At 48.5% G+C, this 21,983-nt stretch overlaps 1 protein-coding gene and 1 long non-coding RNA gene across 3 annotated transcripts in view; one reads left to right on the forward strand and one right to left on the reverse strand.

The window, feature by feature from the left end:
- Positions 1–21,983, reverse strand: part of RGS9 (regulator of G protein signaling 9) — a 71,690-nt gene that overhangs the window by 16,307 nt on the left and 33,400 nt on the right. Inside the window, exons 10-16 of one of the 2 annotated variants that reach the window (XR_010591921.1) lie at positions 8,054–8,083; positions 7,316–7,377; positions 3,553–3,666; positions 2,523–2,638; positions 1,910–1,997; positions 1,063–1,201; positions 88–176 (exon numbers count right to left, since the gene is read on the reverse strand). Coding sequence is in view for 1 of the 2 variants with exons in the window: in XM_008167627.4 (XP_008165849.2) it covers positions 88–173; positions 1,063–1,201; positions 1,910–1,997; positions 2,523–2,638; positions 3,553–3,666; positions 7,316–7,377; positions 8,054–8,083 (635 nt within the window). In the remaining variant the exon portion in view is untranslated. The remainder of the gene's footprint in view (positions 1–87; positions 177–1,062; positions 1,202–1,909; positions 1,998–2,522; positions 2,639–3,552; positions 3,667–7,315; positions 7,378–8,053; positions 8,084–21,983) is intronic. The other variant, XM_008167627.4, reaches the window with a different exon arrangement.
- Positions 2,636–4,626, forward strand: LOC135974805 (uncharacterized). Its single transcript, XR_010591922.1, has 2 exons — positions 2,636–2,813; positions 3,954–4,626. It is a non-coding gene; the product is annotated as an uncharacterized LOC135974805 (long non-coding RNA).

Below are 21,983 nucleotides of genomic sequence, written 5' to 3' on the forward strand. Positions count from 1 at the left end.
ACAGTCATTTCGCTGACACTCAGGCTCTTTGTATCCCCAGTACAATCAAAAAGCACATAACCCACAATTACACCCCAATTTACTTGCCTTTTTTTCACTGTCTCTTGGGGCACAATGGCCTTGGCCAACATCTCCTTGTATATTGGAGACTTTAAATAGCGACCGTAAGAGTCCTACTGGGGGGGAAAAGGGAAACCGGTAGTTATGGATTGCAAACAGCCTAATTAAAATCATCTTTGAGTGCAGCTGCTCCGGAGCCAATGAGGCTGAGAAATTGGAAGTCTGGCCCAGCAGATCTTATTCATTAAAACCAGCAGCTTCTCATCCGACAGGAAAGTCCCCGATGTAGAATTCAGAACGAAAAGGGGATGGATGAGCCTAGCTCAAGACTAAGGTCTTTTAGGCTACGTCTACACTGCAATAAAAAGCCCCGAGTCGCAGAGCCCGGGTCCACAGACACAGGCTCACAGGGCTTGGGCTGCAGGGCTAAAAATAGACGTTCGGGCTTGGCCTGGAGCCTGGGCTCCGAGTCCCACCCCTCTCGTGGGGTTTCAGAGCCTGGGCTCCAACCCAAGCCCGAACGTCTACACTGCCGTTTTTAGCCCTCCAGCCCGAACCCCACCAGCCTGGGTCAGCTGACCTGGGCCACCCAGGGTTCTTTTACTGCAGTGTAGATTTCCCCTCACTGTCATGGCAGTGTACTTCAAGATCCTGATTTGCCCTTAAGTTCCTTTAGGCTTCTCCATACAAATGTGCATCCTACCACATGCTGACTTGATCTAGGATGCAAAATGATAGATACCGAATAGGGTGGGCATCTATAACTCCAGAGTTAAGATTCAAATTCGGGACTTCCTAGCTCATAGCCCTGAGTTCTATTCACTAACTAGAGCATGTTGCCTTATAATGGGATGGCATGTACCATTTCTTTCCCACTGCAGGGCAGCAAGTTGTCTCCTTTCAAATAGGGGTCACTTGGGAGCGCCAGCAGCCAGCATGCAGAGACACGGAAAGGCACAGACAAGCTGGGATGCCTTCCGGATTTGTAAGCAATTGACAAACCTTTTTCATGAGCATGTAAATATGAGTCTGAGCAGCATCTAAAACGTAGCGATGAGGGTGCTTGAGACCTTTGACTGTGATGCCCATCGTTGTGCCATCAATGTTAATCCAGCGCCTTGCCCCTGGAGCCAGGAAGAGTCTGAAACCAGAAACAGTCAATTTCATGAGGTGAGAACTTCCACGGATGGAACGAAAAGTGCTTCCAACTGCCAGCCAGAATTAACCCCCGGTTCTTGGTCATATCCTAGGGTAGTAAACCTCCCTTTTGCCAGAATGACCACCTCAGGCACCACCTACAATCACATGCTTTGATGCCACAATTTACAGTATTAACAGTATTTTGCACTCAGGACCTGCTCCAAAACCCAATGTGGGTCTTTCCATAGGCTTCAATGGGCTTTGGGTTAGCCTCTCATCCAGAAAGCTCCAAGCGCTTTCACAAACATTAATTAATGATGCCTCATAACACTAATGAGAAGTATGGACATAATACCATCCCCATTCTCCCAACCGGATAGAGGAGGCTGAACATCACAGAATAAGACTTAGGCAAAACCCAGAGCTTTGTCTCCCAGCAAGACTCACCCTCTCCCTTGTATGAATCATTGGGTGGATAGGGGAGGGGGAAAGTTGCTTTATAATAAAACAACGTTTGTTTTCTTTATCTAAAGGGGCTTCCTTCCTCCAGTAGGACTATCCCACATGCGTGCTTCATGCCAGCTCCCAAAGGAAATCCTGGCAGATACGCAACAATCCACTTTTTCTAGAGGAGAGCAACACAAGACAAGGATGGGGATGGCGACACATCAGGAAGATAGACTGAAAACCAAGGCGTCCTAACACTCACTTGTAAATTTCTTCTGCTTTTTCTTTGACCTTGGATTGGTCTCCATACTTCAGGTCCTCACAGGCTTCCCAGAACCCCAGGTTCTCTCCTGAATAATGAGGGATCAGTGACAAGGGTGGGAGAGGGACAAAGAAAATGACGGCTGAGTGAAATAAAACCCCTCAATTGAATTCACTTGATTCAATATTTGTTAGCCGTGCGCCTGAAACTCTCCGATTATGACAGTCACCCTGAGGCCTTCTGTTTGGCGTAGGCTTTTTGATGGCTCTCTGCACAAGGATGAATTTCACCCTAAGTGCATATAAAATTGACATGTGCAATTTCTTATTAGCATCAGTTGATTTGTAGGTGCTCTGGCAACAAACCAGCTCACTTTTGCTGTAGCATTTTATGTCCTCTGCCACTAGATGGTATTGCATGCCCTGACTCCACAGCCTGTCTCCACAACCATCAACGTCACTTCTTAAGCCTTCCCATTTTTGTCTCAGATCACTGCCCCTATTAGAAGGTAATGGCTTTCTAAAAATACCCCGTCAGCTGCCACGGTGTGTTGTAAATATGCTGTAGCGATGCTGAGAGGGTGATGGGGGGAAGGACAGGAACACAGACCCACCACTGAATTCTTTCTTCAGGAACAGCTGGAAGTTCTGCCGGCCTTTCGGGTCCCTCATCAGCTCGTTAAAATTAAAGGCCCATCGCTCCACGCGCATCCTGGTAGGGAGTTCCACTCTGCAAAGGTTTGAGCACAAACACCACCGTTTCCCTCTGGAGTCAGCTCACTGCTCGCTGCGGGATTGGGCATATTCATTAAAAACAGAACGCCCTTCGCTGGAGTGCCAAGAGATTTCCCAGCGCCGTCTGCTTTCCAGTCCGCTGTAATGAGCTCCTGAGGTCAGCCCACTAGGTAAGTGGCAATTAAACAACCTTCTGCACAGTGGGATCAGGAATGACAGTCAGAGGGGCCGATTCTGCTCTGATTTACACCAGTTCTATACTGGTGCCACACCACTGGCTTGCTCCTGCTGATTTATATTGGCGTGAAGTTAGAATCCAACACAAAACATCCGTCTGGAGCCTGCAGTGGCCGGGGGCCATTGCATCCCGTCAGCAACACAACAGAGCGGTGTACCCAGTCTAACTGACCAGTTCATGTGTGCACTTGCAATGGAATAGATCCGTTAGGGGACACACTGTCTGGGGCTGATGCTTCAGGCCTTAGGCAGGGAAATCTCTTGCTGAAGTTTTGCCTGCCCAGGACTGGGGTCCACACCTATAACTTAGCTAAGGATGCTCCCTTGCTCACAATTGGCCACATTCTGCTCTCGGGTGAATGGGAGCCCCTCCCACTCATCCAAGAGCAGAATTAGGCCCAGAGGCATGGTATGAATTTATGAACTCCCACGCCATTAGGGAAGACTACACTTAAAGAGAAGGCAGATGATACTGCAAGTACAGACGTCAACACTGCCCAGGGACCACTGACCTTTCCACGGTCAAGCTACCTCACATGCAAAGAATAGGAAAGCATCGCCACTTATCACAGGAGAGTGGATATCATGAATAGGTCAATGCTTCTTTTATTTCAATATCCCGCAACGTAAAGGCTTTGTAAGCCACAAGTTGGTGGGAGAGTAAATACATACAGCTTTGCATTGAGCTCCCAGAACTCAGAGTCATCAGTTATCCAGGGGTTGCTGGGGAGGCATCCAGACATGATGGGATCATTGGAGAGAAACTGTTCACTGTACTTCACAAGCCTGAAAATAATTCAGATGAAACCAAGATCATAGAATCCTAGAATATCAGGGTTGGAAGGGACCTCAGGAGGTCATCTAGTCCAACCCTCTGCTCAAAGCAGGACCAGATGATCGGCTGCAGGCAGCACTTCAACCAACATGTTTATAAACCTAAGGAAATTATTACACAGGGCTTGGACCTCTTCCTAAGTGCCTGTATAATGGGGCCCGGATTCTGAATGGGACCTCTGGGTACTAATGCAATGCGAATAATAATTAATAAGAACAATGAATCTTTTCCCATCCAGCCACAACACGCAACAAAAACACTCACCAAATGCAGGCCTGTATGTGGTCTTTCAAAAGTGGCCAGTGATCTTGGGGAGGTCCCAGTGTTTGGGAGCTGAACTTAAGACACACCCAAGGTCACACAGTGACTTCAGAAGCAGAGCGAGGAATAGATTCCCTCACAGTATGGTTGATGCTTTGATATGAGAGGAAGGGAGCAGACAGAAAGGAAACCGGATGTTGCAGGAACCTGAACTGGGATCCAGACAACCTGACTGATGGACTTCGGGGACAACTTCAAGAAGGACCTTGAGCAGCTGCCTTACAAAAATGGCATCTTTTTAATTTTGCTGCAGTGGGTTCCCTCCCGGGGCTGTCCTGTCCAGCAGCCTGTCTGAGTGACCCCTGGGTAGATGGGACATAGATTCATAGATTCATAGATTATAGGACTGGAAGGGACCTCGAGAGGTCATCAAGTCCAGTCCCCTGCCTGGGACATGGCTGGGCATGCCCCAGCTGGCTATCACGTTCCTCCGTACTGTATAGCTCATTACTCCGCAGAGCACTTTGAGCTGTTTTATGTATGAAGCCAAAGTCTCTTCTGTTCTAGTAGGAGCAAAGCAGAGAAATATGTAATGTCCCACCTCCAGTTCAGGGGCCGGCCAGACTTGTAATTACAACCAATTTCATTAACACGCTGTGAATGGTTTTTTTTCCCCTTCTTCACTTTTGAAAAATTCATCGGGTTTCTGTGTTTAAAATTCATCCCAGGCTACGCTGCTCTCACGTGTTCAAAGCTGGGTGCGTGCTGTCCACAGCAGTGATGCTAACAGATATCTTGGCACAGGTCCTATAACTATACAAGGCTGCTGCACAAAGCATATTGTGGGTTTGACACCAGCACGCTTGATACTATTGTCTCAGTGGAAATGCCAAGGCATTCAGCGCGCGCATCATTCAGTCCAAGCCATATATTCTAATCGAGCTGCAAATCTAAACCCGTCAGCTCAGGTTACAGTGCATTTCCAGCTCCTCCTGCATTAATAAAGCACTGTGATGTGTGCATACCGTCTGGAGACTGATCCTGCTCTAACCAATAAGGATTAGAGTCAGGCCTGATCTCTGAGATTGGCTCAAGGTCCATATTTCCTCAAAGCTGAGGGAAGCTTGGCTCTAGGGACTGGGTTTGACCCAGTATAGAGACAGGGCTAGTCACTCTTGTGTGAAGAGTTTCATCAGCAAATGTTAGCTAATTAAGCATCACAGCACCCCTGGGAGGTAGGCAAGTGCCCTCAGCTTCAGTTCACAGACTGGGAAACAGAGGCACAGAGAGGTGTATGTGGCCTGCCCAAGGCCACAGAGGGGAGACAGAAGCAGAGGCAGGCACAGAACAAGAACTTCTGACTCCTTTCCCCCGTTATAACCACTAGCCCTCCCAGGCCTTCCTCAAGAATGTACCATTTCACACCCACCTGGGGAAATCCACTCCCAGGTAACATGGCCAGTACCAGGTGGATTGCAGGGTGGGGGGAAGGAATCCTCTCCAGAGGGCATGGAGCAGCCGTACAGCCAATGCATGGAGATTGCTTCAGTCCAATGATAGGAACAGTGGCTTCCATGTGTGAAGGTCATGGGGATAGGGCTCGGGACCCTGCTGTCCTTCCCTGTCTTCCTCCATAGCCACGCACTGCTGGGTAAGAGGTGCACAGCCTCCCAAATCCTCAGGGCTGCACCAGTCCCAAAGCCTGAATGCTCTCCACACCCCCAGGAGAAGGCAGGACTTGTCTGTGTGCAATTCCAAATACTATCCCACTATGACACGTCACTGTCACCGTCCCCTCGCACTTTTGATTGATTGATTCTCTGGCCTGTGTTAGGCAGGAGGTCAGACTAGATGATCAAAAATGGTCTCTTCCCGCCTTAAAATGTATGGAACTCCCAGGCCCACAACTGCCCCTGTCCCAGCATTGCCAATCCCAAGCACTCAAAATTCCTGAGTGATGAGCCCCTACGCCACATCATGAGATTGGTTTAAACTCATGAATGTTTAAATATCCTGTAATACATTTGGGGGGAAAGGGAGTTGCCTTCTGGGTTTTGGGCCTCTAGAGGTCACATTCTCAGGTTTTCCTCCACAACCATGAGGGACAGAAACTTCTGGGGGTCTTTTAAATGAAAACTGGGATAGTCTGATGTCATCACATGACTCCAAGAGCTCTTGTGGGGGCCCTTGCGGGGCCCGGGGCCTGGGGCAAATTGCCCCACTTGCCCGCCCCCCCCCCGGGCGGCCCTGATGGGGAGTGAGGACAGTCTGTCACTCAGCCTACCGTGAGGACTAGCCTTCAGCCACCACTTTTAACAATGTGGGACAACCAGGGTATGTGTCCGTGGCACCGAGTCAACAGACTCAGGCTCTGGGGGCTCATGCTACCACGCTGAAAAAAGCCGTGTAGACGTCGTAGCTCAGGCTGTGAAGCCCATTCCCCTCCTTAGGCTTCAAAGCCCGAGCTCCAGCCTCAGCCTCAACCTCTAAGCGCTGTCCACACAACTATTTATAGAGCGCCAGTATGAGCCCCGCAACCCCCAGTCTGTGGGCCCGGGCTGGGAGGCTTGGGCAGTGGAGACGCGCCCCCAAGCGACTTCATTCACCGCATTCTGCAGAACACCCACTGACACCCAGCTGATGGTGGCAAAGCGGGTCGTGGAGGGGAAGTGTCCATCTCCATTGGTCACTTAGCCCGCTACAGCAAACAGATACAAGACAGAGACACAGCAAAGCAGCCTGTGATACTGGCTGGATTCCACCACCAGATACATTATCTGTCTAACATACTGGTAGATCTGGTGCTTTCCACTGCTGGAACCAGAGAGTTTTCTTTATTGATGGTGCTTTGTTCCACTCTGTTTTCCCAAATAATCCTTTCCTTTTAACCCAGAACCTGGGTTACGTTCACGGCCCTTCAGCCTCACTAGTCATGATACTGACTTCCTGTCAAAACGATGGTGGTGGTGATGAATATGATAGGGTCCCTATTCTTAGTCCCTGCTGAGTCAAAGTTCCCATTGGTTATAACTGGAATCTTAACGAAAGACCTGATCCTGTTCCCATTTCAGTTGATGGCTAATTGCAGAAGTGAGCCTTCATGCCAGGATTGAGACTCAGAGCCTTCTCTGCTTTATGAGTGACCTTGGTTTTACCACCAGTTTCCAATCCAGTTATTACACAGCCTTGAGACTCTGTGTCTAAAGAACACTGTGTGAGGCCATGCAATTAATTGCCCTAGTGTGTCACCAGCTGTCAGAGTAAATAGGTTAATCATCTCATTAACGGAAGAGAATTAAAGACTAATTAATGTGTGGGCATAAGGGAATCAGAACTTACCCTCCAAGGGAGACAGAAGACTTCACTGTGGACTTCATGATGACTTGCTGATAGTACATAATCTAAGAGGCACAGATATGTTTTGTAGTTAATAGAATTGCAGTCATTCGGGTGAAAGCTGATCATCTACTTCATCCCTTCTGCAAGATAGCAGGACAATTACAATCGTTTCTGCATCACCCCTAACAAGTGGGTGTCCATGGAGTCCCAGAGTCACTGAATTATTTTATCACCACAGTTATTTTCATTAGGGTTTTTCAAATGTCTCGAGAATGTTCTATAATGTGCAAGTAATTAGCTCTATAATAAAGGAATAATAGCTACAATGGCACTTCTGTCTGCACAATGAGTCTGATCGCCTACAGATGCTCTGGAGGATTTAGGTGTGCGATTATCATTGCTACTTGATTATCTCTATGCTGGCAACTTTTGGGATATTTCCTATCATGGTTCTACCACTGGTGCAGCTCCATCAGTATTCAGCAACGGTGGGAGAGGTTTTACCACGACATTGTTTAATCCTGCTGAGAGCTTTCCCACCATTGCTCACAATGATGTCAGTGCAATGCGGGGACATTTCCTGAAAATGCATTAGACTGAAAGCTTTTGGAGGCAGGAACAACGTTGATCTGTGTGTATGAGAAGCACCTATCTTTGGGCACTAATGCAACACAAATTCCAACAACAACAATAATAGACAAACAGTTAATATTTGCAAAGCTGTGAAGGTCAAATTACCTCTCTTCTATAAACATCAATGGTTTTTTTCTGTAAAACAAAGACGCAAAAGCATTAAAAGCAAAAGCATCAAAGTTGGGTGGGTACTCAAAACTACTCTTTAAAAGAAGAAAATGCAGTTACAGGATTCCCTATTGGGAAAGGTTCTCCCGTTTAACTCTCATTACAATTGAAAACAAATACAGGCTAGCATCCAAGCAGTTCATCTAATCAGGGTATCATCAATTCTTATTTAGTCTGCAGAAGAGAAGAGTGAGGGGGGATTTGATAGCAGCCTTCAACTACCTGAAGGGGGGTTCCAAAGAGGATGGAGCTAAGCTGTTCTCAGTGGTGGCAGATGACAGAACAAGGAACAATGATGTCAAGTTGCAGTGGGGGAGGTCTAGGTTGGATATTAGGAAACACTGTTTCACTAGAAGGGTGGTGAAGCACTGGAATGGGTTACCTGGGGAGGTGGTGGAATCTCCATCCTTAGAGGTTTTTAAGGCCTGGCTTGACCAAGCCACGGCTGGGATGATTTAGTTGGGGTTGGTCCTGCTTTGAGCCGGGGGTTGGACTAGATGACCTCCTGAGGTCTCTTCCAACCATAATCTTTTATGATTCTATGATTCTAATGCTAAGTGCATCTACAGACCATATGTGGCTCCATTAGATGTATGTATTGTATAGTGCCGCCTACTCCATCACAGCCTATGTGCATTCAATTACAGGGTTATTCTAATGGAGCTAAAATAGATTCATTTAGCAGACACAGATTAGATCATTCAATATTAGTTAAAGGAGACAGGAACCAACACATTGCAAAATATAAACACCACAATTAAAAAGCCTCAGAAACAATATCTGCGGTGGAAAGGTGGTTAAATTGTGATTTGAATAGCTCAGACTATGTTATATGTCATCCACAAACGAACGAGCAATTGAAGGCAAGAAATTAACTGCAGGGTGTTTATTCACGCAGCTTCCTTTGAAGCGCAGCACAGTTATTTTGTCTTGAATAAACTGGAGGAGAGAGAAGGAAAGGCAGGTAAAGTCAGGGATCTTCCAGGCAAGCCTCTAAAACCTTGTGTAGGCTTTTTAGCCCTGAGTCTCCCATTAAAGTCATGCTGCTAATCTGCCATGAGTGATCTTTGGAGCTGCAGCCCAGAATTATCCCATCTAATTAACGCGGTGGGAGAATCAGTGCCATGGATTGCTTTGTGGCAGGTTAGCACTTGCGAAAAGTGTTGGCTTGGCAGCCCTAGAGACCCAAGTCCTTTGTCCACTGAGCGAGTACAGGATGGACAACAAGACCAGCACAAGTTCCTCCCTCACCCCCCACAGTCTCGCCAGTGAACCTCAGCCTTGACCTCGTCAGCTGCACCTGTACTGAGGCAAAACTCCCACTGCAATTCACAGGAGTTTTGCCTGGAAAAGGGCTGAAGGATTGGGCCCTTAATTTAAAGATTTGGCAGCAATTTTAATGGGCTGTAGTAATACCATTTGGAAAGTGAAATTTGCAGACACGAGGGTTAGATGCTTCTCTTTTAAACAAAAGCTTAGATTATTCAGAATCTGTACATGCCATGTGGGTCACAGAAATATGTCCAGCACATCAGATCCAATCCAGGAGCCAGGTACTGGACACCTCTGACCTACCCCCCCAAAAAGAATTCATTCCTTCTGCTTTCTCCTGACTGCTGCATACTCCCCTCAGGCCACCAGTGCCACGTTTGCTTGCTATGATCAGAGAGCTCCCACTCTCCAGCTGCACACAAGCACCCTTTTACACATATGGAGGGAGAAAATGTGCACACCCAGCTGTTTCTGACAGGATATACTCACCACCTCAGTGACAAGAGTGGGATATGCAGCAGAGCATCTAGCATGCACCATTCTAACACAAATCCAGCCTGTGTGACGTTAACACAAACCTATCCCGGGTGGTACTGACATAGATCTAACCTACATGACACAAGCAGGAGAAGGTCTTTTCAAGAGACATCCATTGGAAATATCATGAATAGATCTGACCTGCTGCAGTGAAAGCGACCTCAGCTGAAACAAACAAGCTAATAGGAAAATCAAAAACAATTTCTGCACCAATGAGAGTGATTCCCCACTCAGGGCCGGCTCCTGGCACCAGCTTAACAAGCAGGTGCTTGGGGCGGCCAAGGGAGAGGGGCGGCACCTGCAGCAATTCGGGGGTGGCAGGTCCCTCACTCCCTCTAGGACCTGCCGCTGCCGATCGCGGCTTTTTTTTTCTTTTTTTTTGCTTGGGGCGGCAGAAATGCTGGAGCCGGCCCTGTCCCCACTAGATACATGCAGGACCTGATGTGAATGAGAGTGAGGCTTACACAACAAGGGGAAAATGCAACCTCTCGGAGTACAATAAGATCTTTTCACACATGGGTTCCAATGGCCTTAATCTGCCTTTGGAGGACTTTGCATTTGATGGAGGACACAACTGCCTTGCTTAGATGGAAGGGACTGATAAGTAGCACGTGCTGGTGAAAGACAGGGAAGGAGAGAGCTTATTAAAAATAGGGGCATCGCTCCTGTTGTCTGTGTACAGACAAAACTCCTGTGGGTGTCCGCAGCATGCAAGGAATCAGCTCGGAATGTAAAGCTCCAATGGTGTCAGCTGATTAGTATTGGAAACGTGAAGACAATGGGAGTTCTGCTTGAGACTCGGATGCAGGCTCATTATTTGCAACAAGCCTGTTATTCTGCACGTGGTTAAATTGTTAGTTGAAATCTGCACCCACTGTGTCTGTCATATTGGGCCGGACCCTGATCCCGGTGAAGTCAATGGGAAAACTCTCGTTTCTTTCAATGCAGCATCAGGTTCATTGTAAGTACTGTGAGAGCTGATAGCATATTACATACGGGGACTAAAGATCAGCCTGTGTTTGCACGCATTTCCTGTTCGGAGTTGGTGCCGCTGGCTAAATAGCACCTATTAAAGCCACGTAAAGATTCCTCACATTTCTACATGGGTTGTCTTTATTTCAGATCCATGGAGGGCAGAAAATCATCTGCTTCTACCCATTCCCATAGGACAGACTGAAACCCACTGCACTTCTACTACCTTAGAAAGTATCTTCTTTGGAGAACTACAGTTCTATTCCAACCAAGCTATTTCATGTATAATGGGAGCTCACTATCTTCCTGAGGAGCCCTGAGACATAATCAGAACCCTCCAGATTTACCAAGTGCTGGCTAATCTATTCCACTGGCTGAGGCATGAGGGTGGCTGGTGCGGTTAATTTAGGAAACATCAATGGGTTGACTCCATTAGATCAGAAAGAAAAATCTTCTAAATTAAATAAAAGGCCCCCCTCACCATGGGCGGTGGGTATCATAGGCAGGGGTAGGCTGTGCCTCCCCAAACAGCCTAGCATTGCCCCGCCCACGCTCTGCCCCCAGGCCAGGCCCTGTTCTGCTGTTCCCAGTGCTCTGCCCTAGCTGGCCCAGGCTGCCTGGGGCTGGCTGGCCTGCCTCCCGCAGGGACTCAGGGTGACTGGTGCTGGGGCCGTGCTGCTCGGAGCACCGAGGCTGGGGGCGCTGCCCTGCCACCTGGAGCACAGGGCTGGGGACAGCCTGACTGGCTCCAGAGCACCAGCACCGGGGGGCGCTGCCACCCAGCACACGGGGGTTGGCCATGCCACCCGAAGCACCGGGGCTGGTCATGCCACCCGGCTGCCCAGAGCACAGGGCGCTGCTGCCTGGCACTCAGGGGCTGGCCGCCCGGAGCACCGGGACTGAAGCCTCGTCGCCTGGCGCTGGGACCCGTGGTGTGGGTGCTTTGCGCTCCTGCGGGGGGAGGGCAGAAAGGGAGTAGGGGGGGCAGAAGGGGAGGGGCTGGGGCTAATCTCCTCCAACGGCCGCCTATGCCCCCCACTGATCTTTATTATCCTGGATGGATATTTCTGACAGACACAGTGCAGCTGGATGAGGAGAGAGGAAAGGAGGATGCCCAGCAGAATGGTTGTAGACGGCTTTCATGGAAGTTAAGATGCTCTAGTCTTCTACAGCGCAGCCATGCCACACGCAGGAGAAACAAATAACTGGTGGGAAAGAGAAAAAGAGGAGGGGGGAAGAGTAAATTAAATGTTACCTAGAGCAATAAATCCATGAATGAAATTGACATTGTTAGTCTTCAGAAAAAAATCGAAGCTCTTCTCCAATCTGTCTGTGTTGTAACACCACTAACGTCCTACCTAAGCACCTGGCAGTATGCGTCTGGAAAGCATTCCTGAGTGTTCCATTTACATTTAGGGATGGAACCTCCCCTCCCTGAATGCCCGTTGTGTTGACTTCAGTGAGAGCGCTGGGTGTGCCAGGGATGCAGGAGAGCCGGCCTTTGACAAGACAAACGGGTTTGTTTCTGAAGCACGGGGAGTGACCTTACTTTGGAAATGAAGGCCCTGCAGCAAGAGGTAATGGGCCACCGCGGTAAAGAGCTTGGCACAGTGAGCCCTCTGGGATCTCCTCCATTCCCAATTTGAGGGTCACAAGCAGGTGTCAGGGGTCATGGCCCTCCCCCTTCCATATTGCTAAACTGGAGGGTGGTCCCAGCTAGATAGAAGGAGGAAGGGTCCAAACTAGATGGGTGGCGGTGCCAGGGGCATCACAGAAAAGGGGGTCATGGCATGGTAGCTGAGCGCGCTGAATCTGGGATGAATTGAAAGGTGGGCACAGTACAGAACACATGATTCCCCATCCCCTCCCAAAGGCTGGTGGGAGTTTTGCTGCGTTTGCAGGATAACGCCCCCTGTGCCTGGCTCTAGACAGTTGTATTTGCCCCTTGCTTTCCCGAGTACTAAATTCACACAACCCTACACACGGGGATGGGGGCTGTGATTTAAACATACTGATTCTGAAACAGCAACTGGATCCTCCCAAAGGCATGAAACCATTAGGAAGTAACTTCCTTCTTGGTCACTTGGCTTTCTCCTGGAGTGGGGCCCCAAATCCACACCCTCTCCCCCCAGCTTTGTGGAAGTGAATTGCTATTCTCAGTCCAGCGCCCAGCGGACAAGCCTTCCTCTACGTCACCAGTCAGCAGCGTAATTAGCCCCCTGGTTCGGAGTTACAGGAGAAAGCTCATTGAGACTGGTCTCCCCTCTCACCACTAGAAGTAATAGTAGGATATTGTAAAAAGCGACAAAGAGTCCTGTGGCACCTTATAGACTAACAGGCGTATTGGAGCATGAGCTGTTGTGGGTGAATACTTTTCTGGAGCAGGGAGGGGAAATGTGCACTGGCAGCATCCATGCTGCACCTGTCGTGTGGGTAGGGAGAGGGCTTCAGCCTCCAGAGCTGTCAATCTACAATCCTTAACTCCACACTAAGCATTTTAAGACAACAAAAGAAGGAATCCCAGCGGCCTCGCCCCCACAGCTGCACTTAGCTCCCCTTAGCTTCCTCCCACAATATTTCCCGCCCCAGCATCTCTACTTGCACTGCTTCTGTCGCTGCTAGAAACCCATCCCAGCGACAGTAAACGCTCTGTGCGTCCTGGCGCTCCTCTGCCACCAGCTTGTCTTCCCGGCGATTTAGTGCCCAGCAAGCCAGGGTGTGAATCTACTGTGCACTGGCTTGCCAGGCACTCACTGGCCACGTGGATGCTGCTGCCACAGGTTGAAAGTTTCCTCGTGTGCGCTGACGTACTGCTCCTTGGAACTGGAGTATGACAAAGTGCATGAGGGAACTTCTAGTAAGTGGGCGCAGGGTCCGCGTGGCCAACAACTGTGCAGCAGCTACTGTATCATAGATTCACCCCTCGGCTTGCCGTGTGCGAACTTGCCTTTAGGTTGAATTCAGAGACCCACTAAACATACCACCACCTTTTCCCAACCCACTCCGCCTACAGGCCCCATTCCAACTCAGAAGCACCCTCCCGCCCTGCCGTGCACCATCTCCGACAAAGAGAGAAATCCTATGCTCGGATTTATACAGGAATATCATTCAGCGGCCAAGGGCCATTTACCATTTCCCCTTAATGAGTGTAAACCAGATTCATTGAGTAATACCCATCAACCAGTGAATTATCACAATTATCCAGTGCAGAAGCTTAATGTCCCTCTAGGCTTAAATCAAAATGCCAATTAGTGAAGGCTCCAGCCAGTCTCATCTGACCGTCACATGCTCTACAAAAGGTTCTGCGTGGTGAGGTTTCTATCGGTATTCAAGCAGCACGCAAACAGCCCTGACGCTCGAGCCGAAGCTCCGAAGGCAGCATGCACATACACAGCAAGTGGAAGAGGAAAAGATGAGATGTACCAAAGCGTCTCCTAACCAGGAATCCTTTTGCTGGTCCAAACCTGGGGGGCTGACGGGAGGAGCTCCTGGCACACTGCTGTGCCCTGGCTCTGAACACAAGCTGCCGAGGATTAACCCCTTGTGTGCTGGTGAATATCTCGGCTTGTTGGAGCAAAATGCCCCTGGGGTCCTGTTCACGTGCCGCAGGTAAATCAGTTCCAAGTGGCACGCAGAACATACGTGGGTGCACCGATAATCAGGGCAGAGCACGTAAAGGACTAGTTTCTACAGCAACAGAGATGGGCCCCGGTGGTATTTGGATCTGGAGTTCTGGGTCAGGCCCATCTCTTCCTCAAAAGTCTTCCTCTGATACTCCACCGTGGGAGTAAAGGGGGTTGGAAGTGACATTGGAAGGTACTGTTGCCAGTTTTCACTGTGATCCTGATTCCGAGTCGCTGCTGCCTGAAGGTAAAGGGCCAGATTCTCAGCTGGAATAAATCAGCGAAGCTGATCTGAGGATCTGGCCGCACTTGGGAGAAGACGTCACTGTTCAGGATACTGGCGTGATTATAAAGTCTCACGGCGTTTGTGTGTCACTTGTTACTACAGCACGAGTGATCCCTTCAGACTTTCCACCAAACATGCTTCTCACAACCACCCCCTAAGGAGCTGCTACACAGGGGCGGCCATTGGTCATTCAACTCCCTGCAGAAAAGCAATGGGGGGGTTAATCTTCACCTGCAGCTCCCGTAGGTCCAGCCAATTTCTGGAGCCTGCTTGCCCAACCTGCAGACTGGCCTGCCATAGGGAGGTGTTGGAGGTGTGCCCTAGGCTTTAGACATAAGTCAAGAGGCAGCAAGATGGCCCCTTGTTGGGGCCTCGCTTGACCAAGCCTTCTTCCCAGCACAGCCTGCCCCTTTCTGCTTTGCTCTGTCGCCATCACCTTGAAAAAGAACATGAGGGACCCAAGCCCCAATGTCTCCACAAAGACAAATGACCTCATAGAAACAAGGCGCCTCCTCCTCTCCCTGAAATGTACCTTGTGGGTTACTGATGTCCGTCTGGACCGCCACAAAACTTACTTCATGCAGGGTCATAGCCCACACCCAGGCAGTGCCCGCCTCAGGAGGGATAGATCAGTGGTTTGAGCATTGGCCTGCTAAACCCATGGTTGTGAGTGCAATCCTTGAGGGGGCCATTTAGGGATTTGGGGCAAAAATCTGTCTGGGATTGGTCCTGCTTTAAGCAGGGGGTTGGATTAGATGACCTCCTGAGGTCCCTTCCAACCCTGATATTCTATGATTCTTTGCAGCCAACAGTATCTCCTCAGCAGGGCCGGCTCCAGGGTTTTTGCCGCCCCAAGCGGCGCAATAAATAAATAAATAAATAAATAAATAAATAAAGCGGCGATCGCGATGGCAATCTGCGGCGGCAATTCGGCGGGAGGTCCTTCGCTCCGAGTGGGAGTGAGGGACCGTCCGCCAAATAGCTGGACATGCCGCCCCTCTCCGGAGTGGCCACCCCAAGCACCTGTTTGGCAAGCTGGTGCCTGGAGCCGGCGCTGCTCCTCAGAGTAGGAAGAGCAGAAAATGTTTTCCATTCATTTAACTGTTGAGTCCCTTTCTGAGGATATGTAGAGGCTCAGACAAACCCAGTTCCTTGTTTCCAACCTCAGGCGCATTCCTGCCTGGCCACTGCCCCCTGGGTTTCACTCTGAATTTCAAGTTCATGTGGTGCAAAACCAAAACCTCCAGGTTTCATATCAAAACCATACGGAGCTGTGCATTAAGCATGATTTTGATGTCAACCCATAAATTATCCCAAGCACGCTTAGGCATGGCTTAGGCACGCTCAGATCCTTTCAGTGACAATGGTCCAGAGTTTCAAGTCTGCAACACACCCTGAAACCACGGGGGTAGCGAGCATGTCCTGATTTCCCTGCAAACGTTTTCTGCAGCTCTAGTGCCGACCTAAATATGTCAATCAACAACTAAGTCCTGCTGGCTCATTCCGGAGTGGCTAAGAGATGTGTCCCTCACCAAGAGGTGGCCAATCACAGAGCAGAATGTTTCACTAGCTCTTGCCTTTCCCAGATCTCCTGGGCTGACCAAAGTACAAGGGAACACTGCCATGGGAGGAAGAGGAGCAGAAGGAGTCTCAGAGCGAAGAAAATGCTGTTCCTTTGTAGTGCACTGAGCTGCCTTTGATGTACAAAGCCCCATTGGCAAGAGCAAAGGAGAAGCACTGAGAGAAATGACAGGTGATTATTTCCAAGGCTGTGGAATTACTGTAACTATGCTTCTACTTGTGATAGCACTAGCTAGAAGCTGGGAATGAGTGACACGGGCTGGATCACTAGATGATCACCTGTTCTGTTCATTCCCTCTGGGGCTCCTGGCATTGGCCATTGCTGGAAGACAGGATACTGGGCTAGATGGACCTTTGGTCTGACCCAGTATGGCCGTTCTTATGTCCTGGGGTTTACACGGTCTGGAAACAGGCAAATTACACCTACTTCTTCATGGACTCCAGGACAGCGTTTGAAATTAAGAACCATCCCATGAAATTAAGTGCCCATCCTGCGCCAGTGCACGGAGCTCCATCTCTGGACCTACAGCCTCATTCCCGAGCACTGCCAGCAGCTCTCCTCTCTGCTGGGAGCTGCGCAGAGGGTTGTGAGACTGGAGCTGAGCGAGAGACGGGATCTGGGGGATCTGGGCATGAAAAATGTCAGATTCCAGCTGCACACCCCGGACTTGCATCGCTGTGGCCACACTGCCCGCTGCTGCCCAGATCTCGCTTCCCTTCTCAGCCAGAACCATTCACTGGCAGAGTTGGATCTCAGCAAGAACCAACTGGGGTGGAGCAGCTCTTCCGTGCACTGAAAAAGGTGCATTGCACAGTCTGGATCCTGTGGGCTTTGCGACCATCCTGTGGCTTTGGCAAGCCCAAACCATAAGGGAAAATTTGAAGTCTCAGATAAGGCTCTTTTGAAGATGCATCTCTTTAAAATGCATTGGTCACTCCATACTACAAATCAGGGTTTGAATCCTTCCTACCACCCACCTCTTTCATGGTTCTGTAGGTTAGTTAGTGCCTACGGTATGCTCCTCTCCACTCCTTAATACTGGCATTTGTATTACAGTGTTGCCATTCACTGCTTCTAAATATGAAGTAATTGGTCATGTTGTCCCTGCTTGATGAAACTCCCTCCCATAACTTTATAGCTGACTTCCTTCGCTAGCTTAACCTAAACTGAAAAATATTACCTTTCTCCAATTATTTTTACCCTTAATTTGCGGGATTTTCCAGTTTCTGTATCTTGCTTATTTGCTTTATTGTCCCATCTCCATGACACTCATGAAAGGTGCAATAGAAACCGCGGAAGTAGTTATATTAATTGTAGTAACAAACGCTATCATTTCAATTAGCAACTGAGACTAACATGGACATATTTATCAGTAAACTCTACTGCTATTCATAGATTTTAAGACCAGAAGGGACTATTATGACCATCTAGTCTGACATGCTGCATAACACAGGTCTGAGAATTTTACCCTCTAATCCCTGCATCAAACCCAGTAACTTGTGATTGAAATACAGCCCCTCTTTTAGAGAGACATCCATTCTTATTTTAAAAGAATTAAAGTGATGGAGAATCGATCACAAGCCTTGGTAAGTTGTTCCAGTGGAAGACGATGCCTTATTGCTGAAATCTGCCTCTCATTGGACTTCATCCAACCACAACCTACTGGGCAGCACTAAAAGCCACCTCAGAAGTGCCATGACTCAGGTACTATTTATTCCCCCCAAAAAACTAAAAAAACACCTAGACAGTGAGCAGCTTGTATAACTAACTATCCCAGGCAAGAAGCAAGCACGTTGATACTGCTCATTCCAAAATCAGCTTCAAAGAAGTCATTTTGATGTCTGAAATTAACTATCAATGGGAATATTTTCTCTTCAGCTCAAGGAAAACCAAGCAGACTAAGCCCTGGGGGGGAGGAGGGGGAATCGATCTAAATTACGCAACTTCAGCTACGTGAATAATGTACTTAGATCGACTTACCGCGGTGTCTTCACCACGGTGAGTCGACTGCTGCTGCTCCCCTGTTGACTCTGCCTGTGCCTCTCGCGGCGCTGGAGTACAGGAGTCGACGGGAGAGCGCTCGGGGGTTGATGTATCGCATCTAGACTAGACGTGATAAATCGATCCCCGCTGGATCGATCGCTGCCCGCCGATCCGGCGGGTAGTGTAGACATACCCTAAGATGCAATAGCTTGGGCTATTTCCAGATGCTGGAAAAGTCTTGTGTTTCAGCCGATCCAGCGGGTAGTGTAGACATACCCAAAGATGCAATAGCCTGGGCCCAAGCAGAGTCATGAATAAAGCAAACTGCAGTTGAATTAGTGCACGTTTCTCCTGTCCTCATTGTTCCACATGGATTAGAGCTAGATCCAGGTCCTATCGAAAACATTAGTACAACTGTCATTGGCTTCAGTAGGAGCAGGATTTGGCCATCAGGGCAAGATCCCCCAAAGAGCTGAGTGCTTGGTGAGAAGACTAAAAGTATCATCGTTCTGCTCAGCTCCTTGCAGATTGAGTCTCAGGAGTTTGGGAAAGCTGCCAGTCTAGAGGGGCCAGAAAGCCTGGCATGTTTCAAGAAATGCAAGAAAAGCTGCTAGTCAGATGCTGGAAAAGTCTTGTGTTTCAGCCGATTATTCCGGTGCATTAGTTCCAATCAAACTTTGAAATGGAAAATAGAAACAGGAAGCATCCTATCCACTTTGCATGGAGAAGATTAACGTCCAGAGACAACCACCTGGAGGCGCAGCTTAGAGCCCCAAACGGCTAGCGCTGCTCAAAAGAATTTCATCCACGTTGGATCGATGGGAAATGGATTGTTCACGAAATGGAAATCTTCGCTCAAAAACTTCCATTTGCATCTAAAATGTTTGGGTCTTTGTCGAAAAACTGAGGATGTGAAAAATTGAAAACGTTTGCTTTTTAGCAAAAACCCGCAAAATTGCAAAGATATCCTTCCCCCAGACACCCACTGCTCTGCTTATCCACTTTTCTCTTCCTATTCCCTCTCTCCTTCTGCCCCTTTTTCTTGTTCCACTCCTCTTCTCTTTTCGCCCTCTCCTTTCCTTGTGCTGCTCTCAGTTACTTACAGCAACCTACCAAATCGTACTCATTTTCATTTATTTCTGTATTTACCTTCTTTAGATTTAGAATAAATAAAAAGTGCCCACAGACAGGCTCTGAGCCTCCTGTTAATTATATAAAAATTGAAAAGCAATACAATGAGTTCAACCCATCTACGAACACAAACAATATACTGCCCCCAGACATTGGTCTGCACTGCAATCCACCTGCCTCTCTCCAAAGGCCCGGGGAAATAAACAAGCACTGTAGGGTGCCCTGAAAGCCAGCAAATCTGGACTGGATGTGGGAGGCCTTTACAGAGAATGCCCTGCTGGCCACTCCCTCACTATTATATCCAGGGGAATCTAACAGCAGTGCTTCCACTAACTTGAACCGCAGCAGTATATCCCAGGGAGAGAGGGAACACAAAGGGTCTGATTCTGATCTCCCACTGGTGTTAATCAGGAGTAACTCCACTAAACACAATGGTGTTACACTGGCATGAAGGAAAAGAGTGGAGAATCCAGCTCATAATGTGAACAGTGAGAGGCACGGCTCCCTTGCCTCTTGTGCTAGTGTTCATTATTTGTCGCTGGTGTCCATGACATTCTCTAGCCCTGCACTATGCTAAGAGTGAATTTTGGATTTCTTTGCAGTTGCCTGTTATTACTGCCCCTGGGGCTTATTTTCTGTCCCTAAATTAAAGAGTAAAATCTTTCCTGATAATGTGCAGATATTGCAGTACGGACCGTGGGAACACGGGGTTGGGGTTTCAATCATAGCCTTATTGTATGCGTGTGTGTTGGTGGAAAGGGCCCCCGACAATTCAGAAGCCTGCAGTCCTCTTTCAGCTATGGAGCAGGCACAGCAGGGGCAATAGGAGTATACTCTTCCCACCACCCTGCCGATATACTCCAGCTTTGAGCCCAGAAAGCTGAGAGGGTGTTAAAGTTCACGTGGCCCATTCAGGGCCCGATCAAAGCCCACTGAAATCAATGGAAACTCTTGCATTGACTTCAGGGGGCTTTGCATCACTCCTTGGGCTCTCTGCTGAGATGCTAACAAGGGAGTCAACTGTGCTAGTGAATTGTTTCTTTTGTTGTGGGGGCTTTCGTCCAGTAGGAACTGAACTGAGAACCATTAACTCATTTCACATAAGCCACTGAATAGCCATCAGAGGGTTAATGACGTTTGAAAACATTTGCAAACCTATAGATGTCTTTCCATGATGCCAGCTATAATATTGTGGGGGACAATCTATCTCATTACTCTTTTCAGCCTCTGCTTGGACCCTCCAGCCCAACAGCCACTCACGTTTTTATTTCCTTTTAAAGGACATTTCAGTAGCTCCCACTTAGAGCAAAAAGAGAAAATACTAAACCCTAGTATTTTCCTCTGCTTTTCAGTCGCCATGGCAACAGAACCCACTTGCCCAAGGCAATTATCTGCCTCTGGCAGCGGAGATGTTTAAGGGCCGTTATGAAAATGAAAAGTTTACCGGAGATAGGGTGAGCTTCGTCAAAGCAACCTTCACCTTTGATTCAATGAGAAATGCTCTGCCTTCGCTCACCAAGCACAGGCCAAACATATGCTGTCAGCTGAGGCCCTCGGCATGTAAATATGGGACCACTTGAAATACTGTATATACTCGTTCATTAGCCCGTTCATTTATAAGCCGCCCCCCCCAAAAATGGATAGGTAAAAATAGCAAAAACTGTATGACCCTTTCATCAGCTGACCCTATATTTCAGGGGTTGGAAAACTTTGGCTCCCGTCGGAGTAAGCCGCTGGTGGGTTGGGACATTTTGTTTACTTGGAGCGTCTGCAGGCATGGAGCCCCTTGGCTCCCTGTGGCCGTAGTTCGCCGTTCACAGCCAATGGGAGCTGTGGGAAGTGGCACGCCCATTGGCTGGGAACAGCGAACCGCGGCCACAGGGAGCTGAGGGGCTCCGTGCCTGCAGACACTCCAGGTAAACAAAACGACAATGTATTAGCTATTCAAATCAATGATTCCATAGAGTTTAAAATCATCAAATTTTGGTGTAGACCCGTTTATAAGCCGACCCCGCTCTTCGATGCGTCACTCTTTTACCAAAAATATTCGGCTTATGAACGAGTATATACAGTAACCGACTCACAGTCTCCACTGTTCACCTTCAGCAAAGCCACGGGTGAAAGATAAGGACGGTTCTAGCTACCACAGCATAACTTAGTCCTATAGACCAGTGGCTCTCAACCTTTCCAGACGACTGTCCCCCTTTCCAGAGTCCGATTTGTCTTGCATACCCCAACTTTCACCTCACTTAAAAACGACTCGCTTACAAAATCAGACATCAAAATACAAAAGTGACACAGCACACTGTTACTGAAAAATTGCTGACTTTCTCATTTTGACCATATCATTATAAAATAAATCAACTGGAATATAAATATTGTAGTTACGTTTCAGTGTCTAGTATATAGAGCTGTATAAACAAGTCATTGTATGAATTTTTAGTTTGTACTGACTTCACTAGTTCTTTATATGTAGCCTGT

This window comes from Chrysemys picta, chromosome 12 (assembly GCF_011386835.1).
Source record: "Chrysemys picta bellii isolate R12L10 chromosome 12, ASM1138683v2, whole genome shotgun sequence".
In the NCBI taxonomy this organism is placed as follows: Eukaryota; Metazoa; Chordata; order Testudines; family Emydidae; genus Chrysemys; species Chrysemys picta.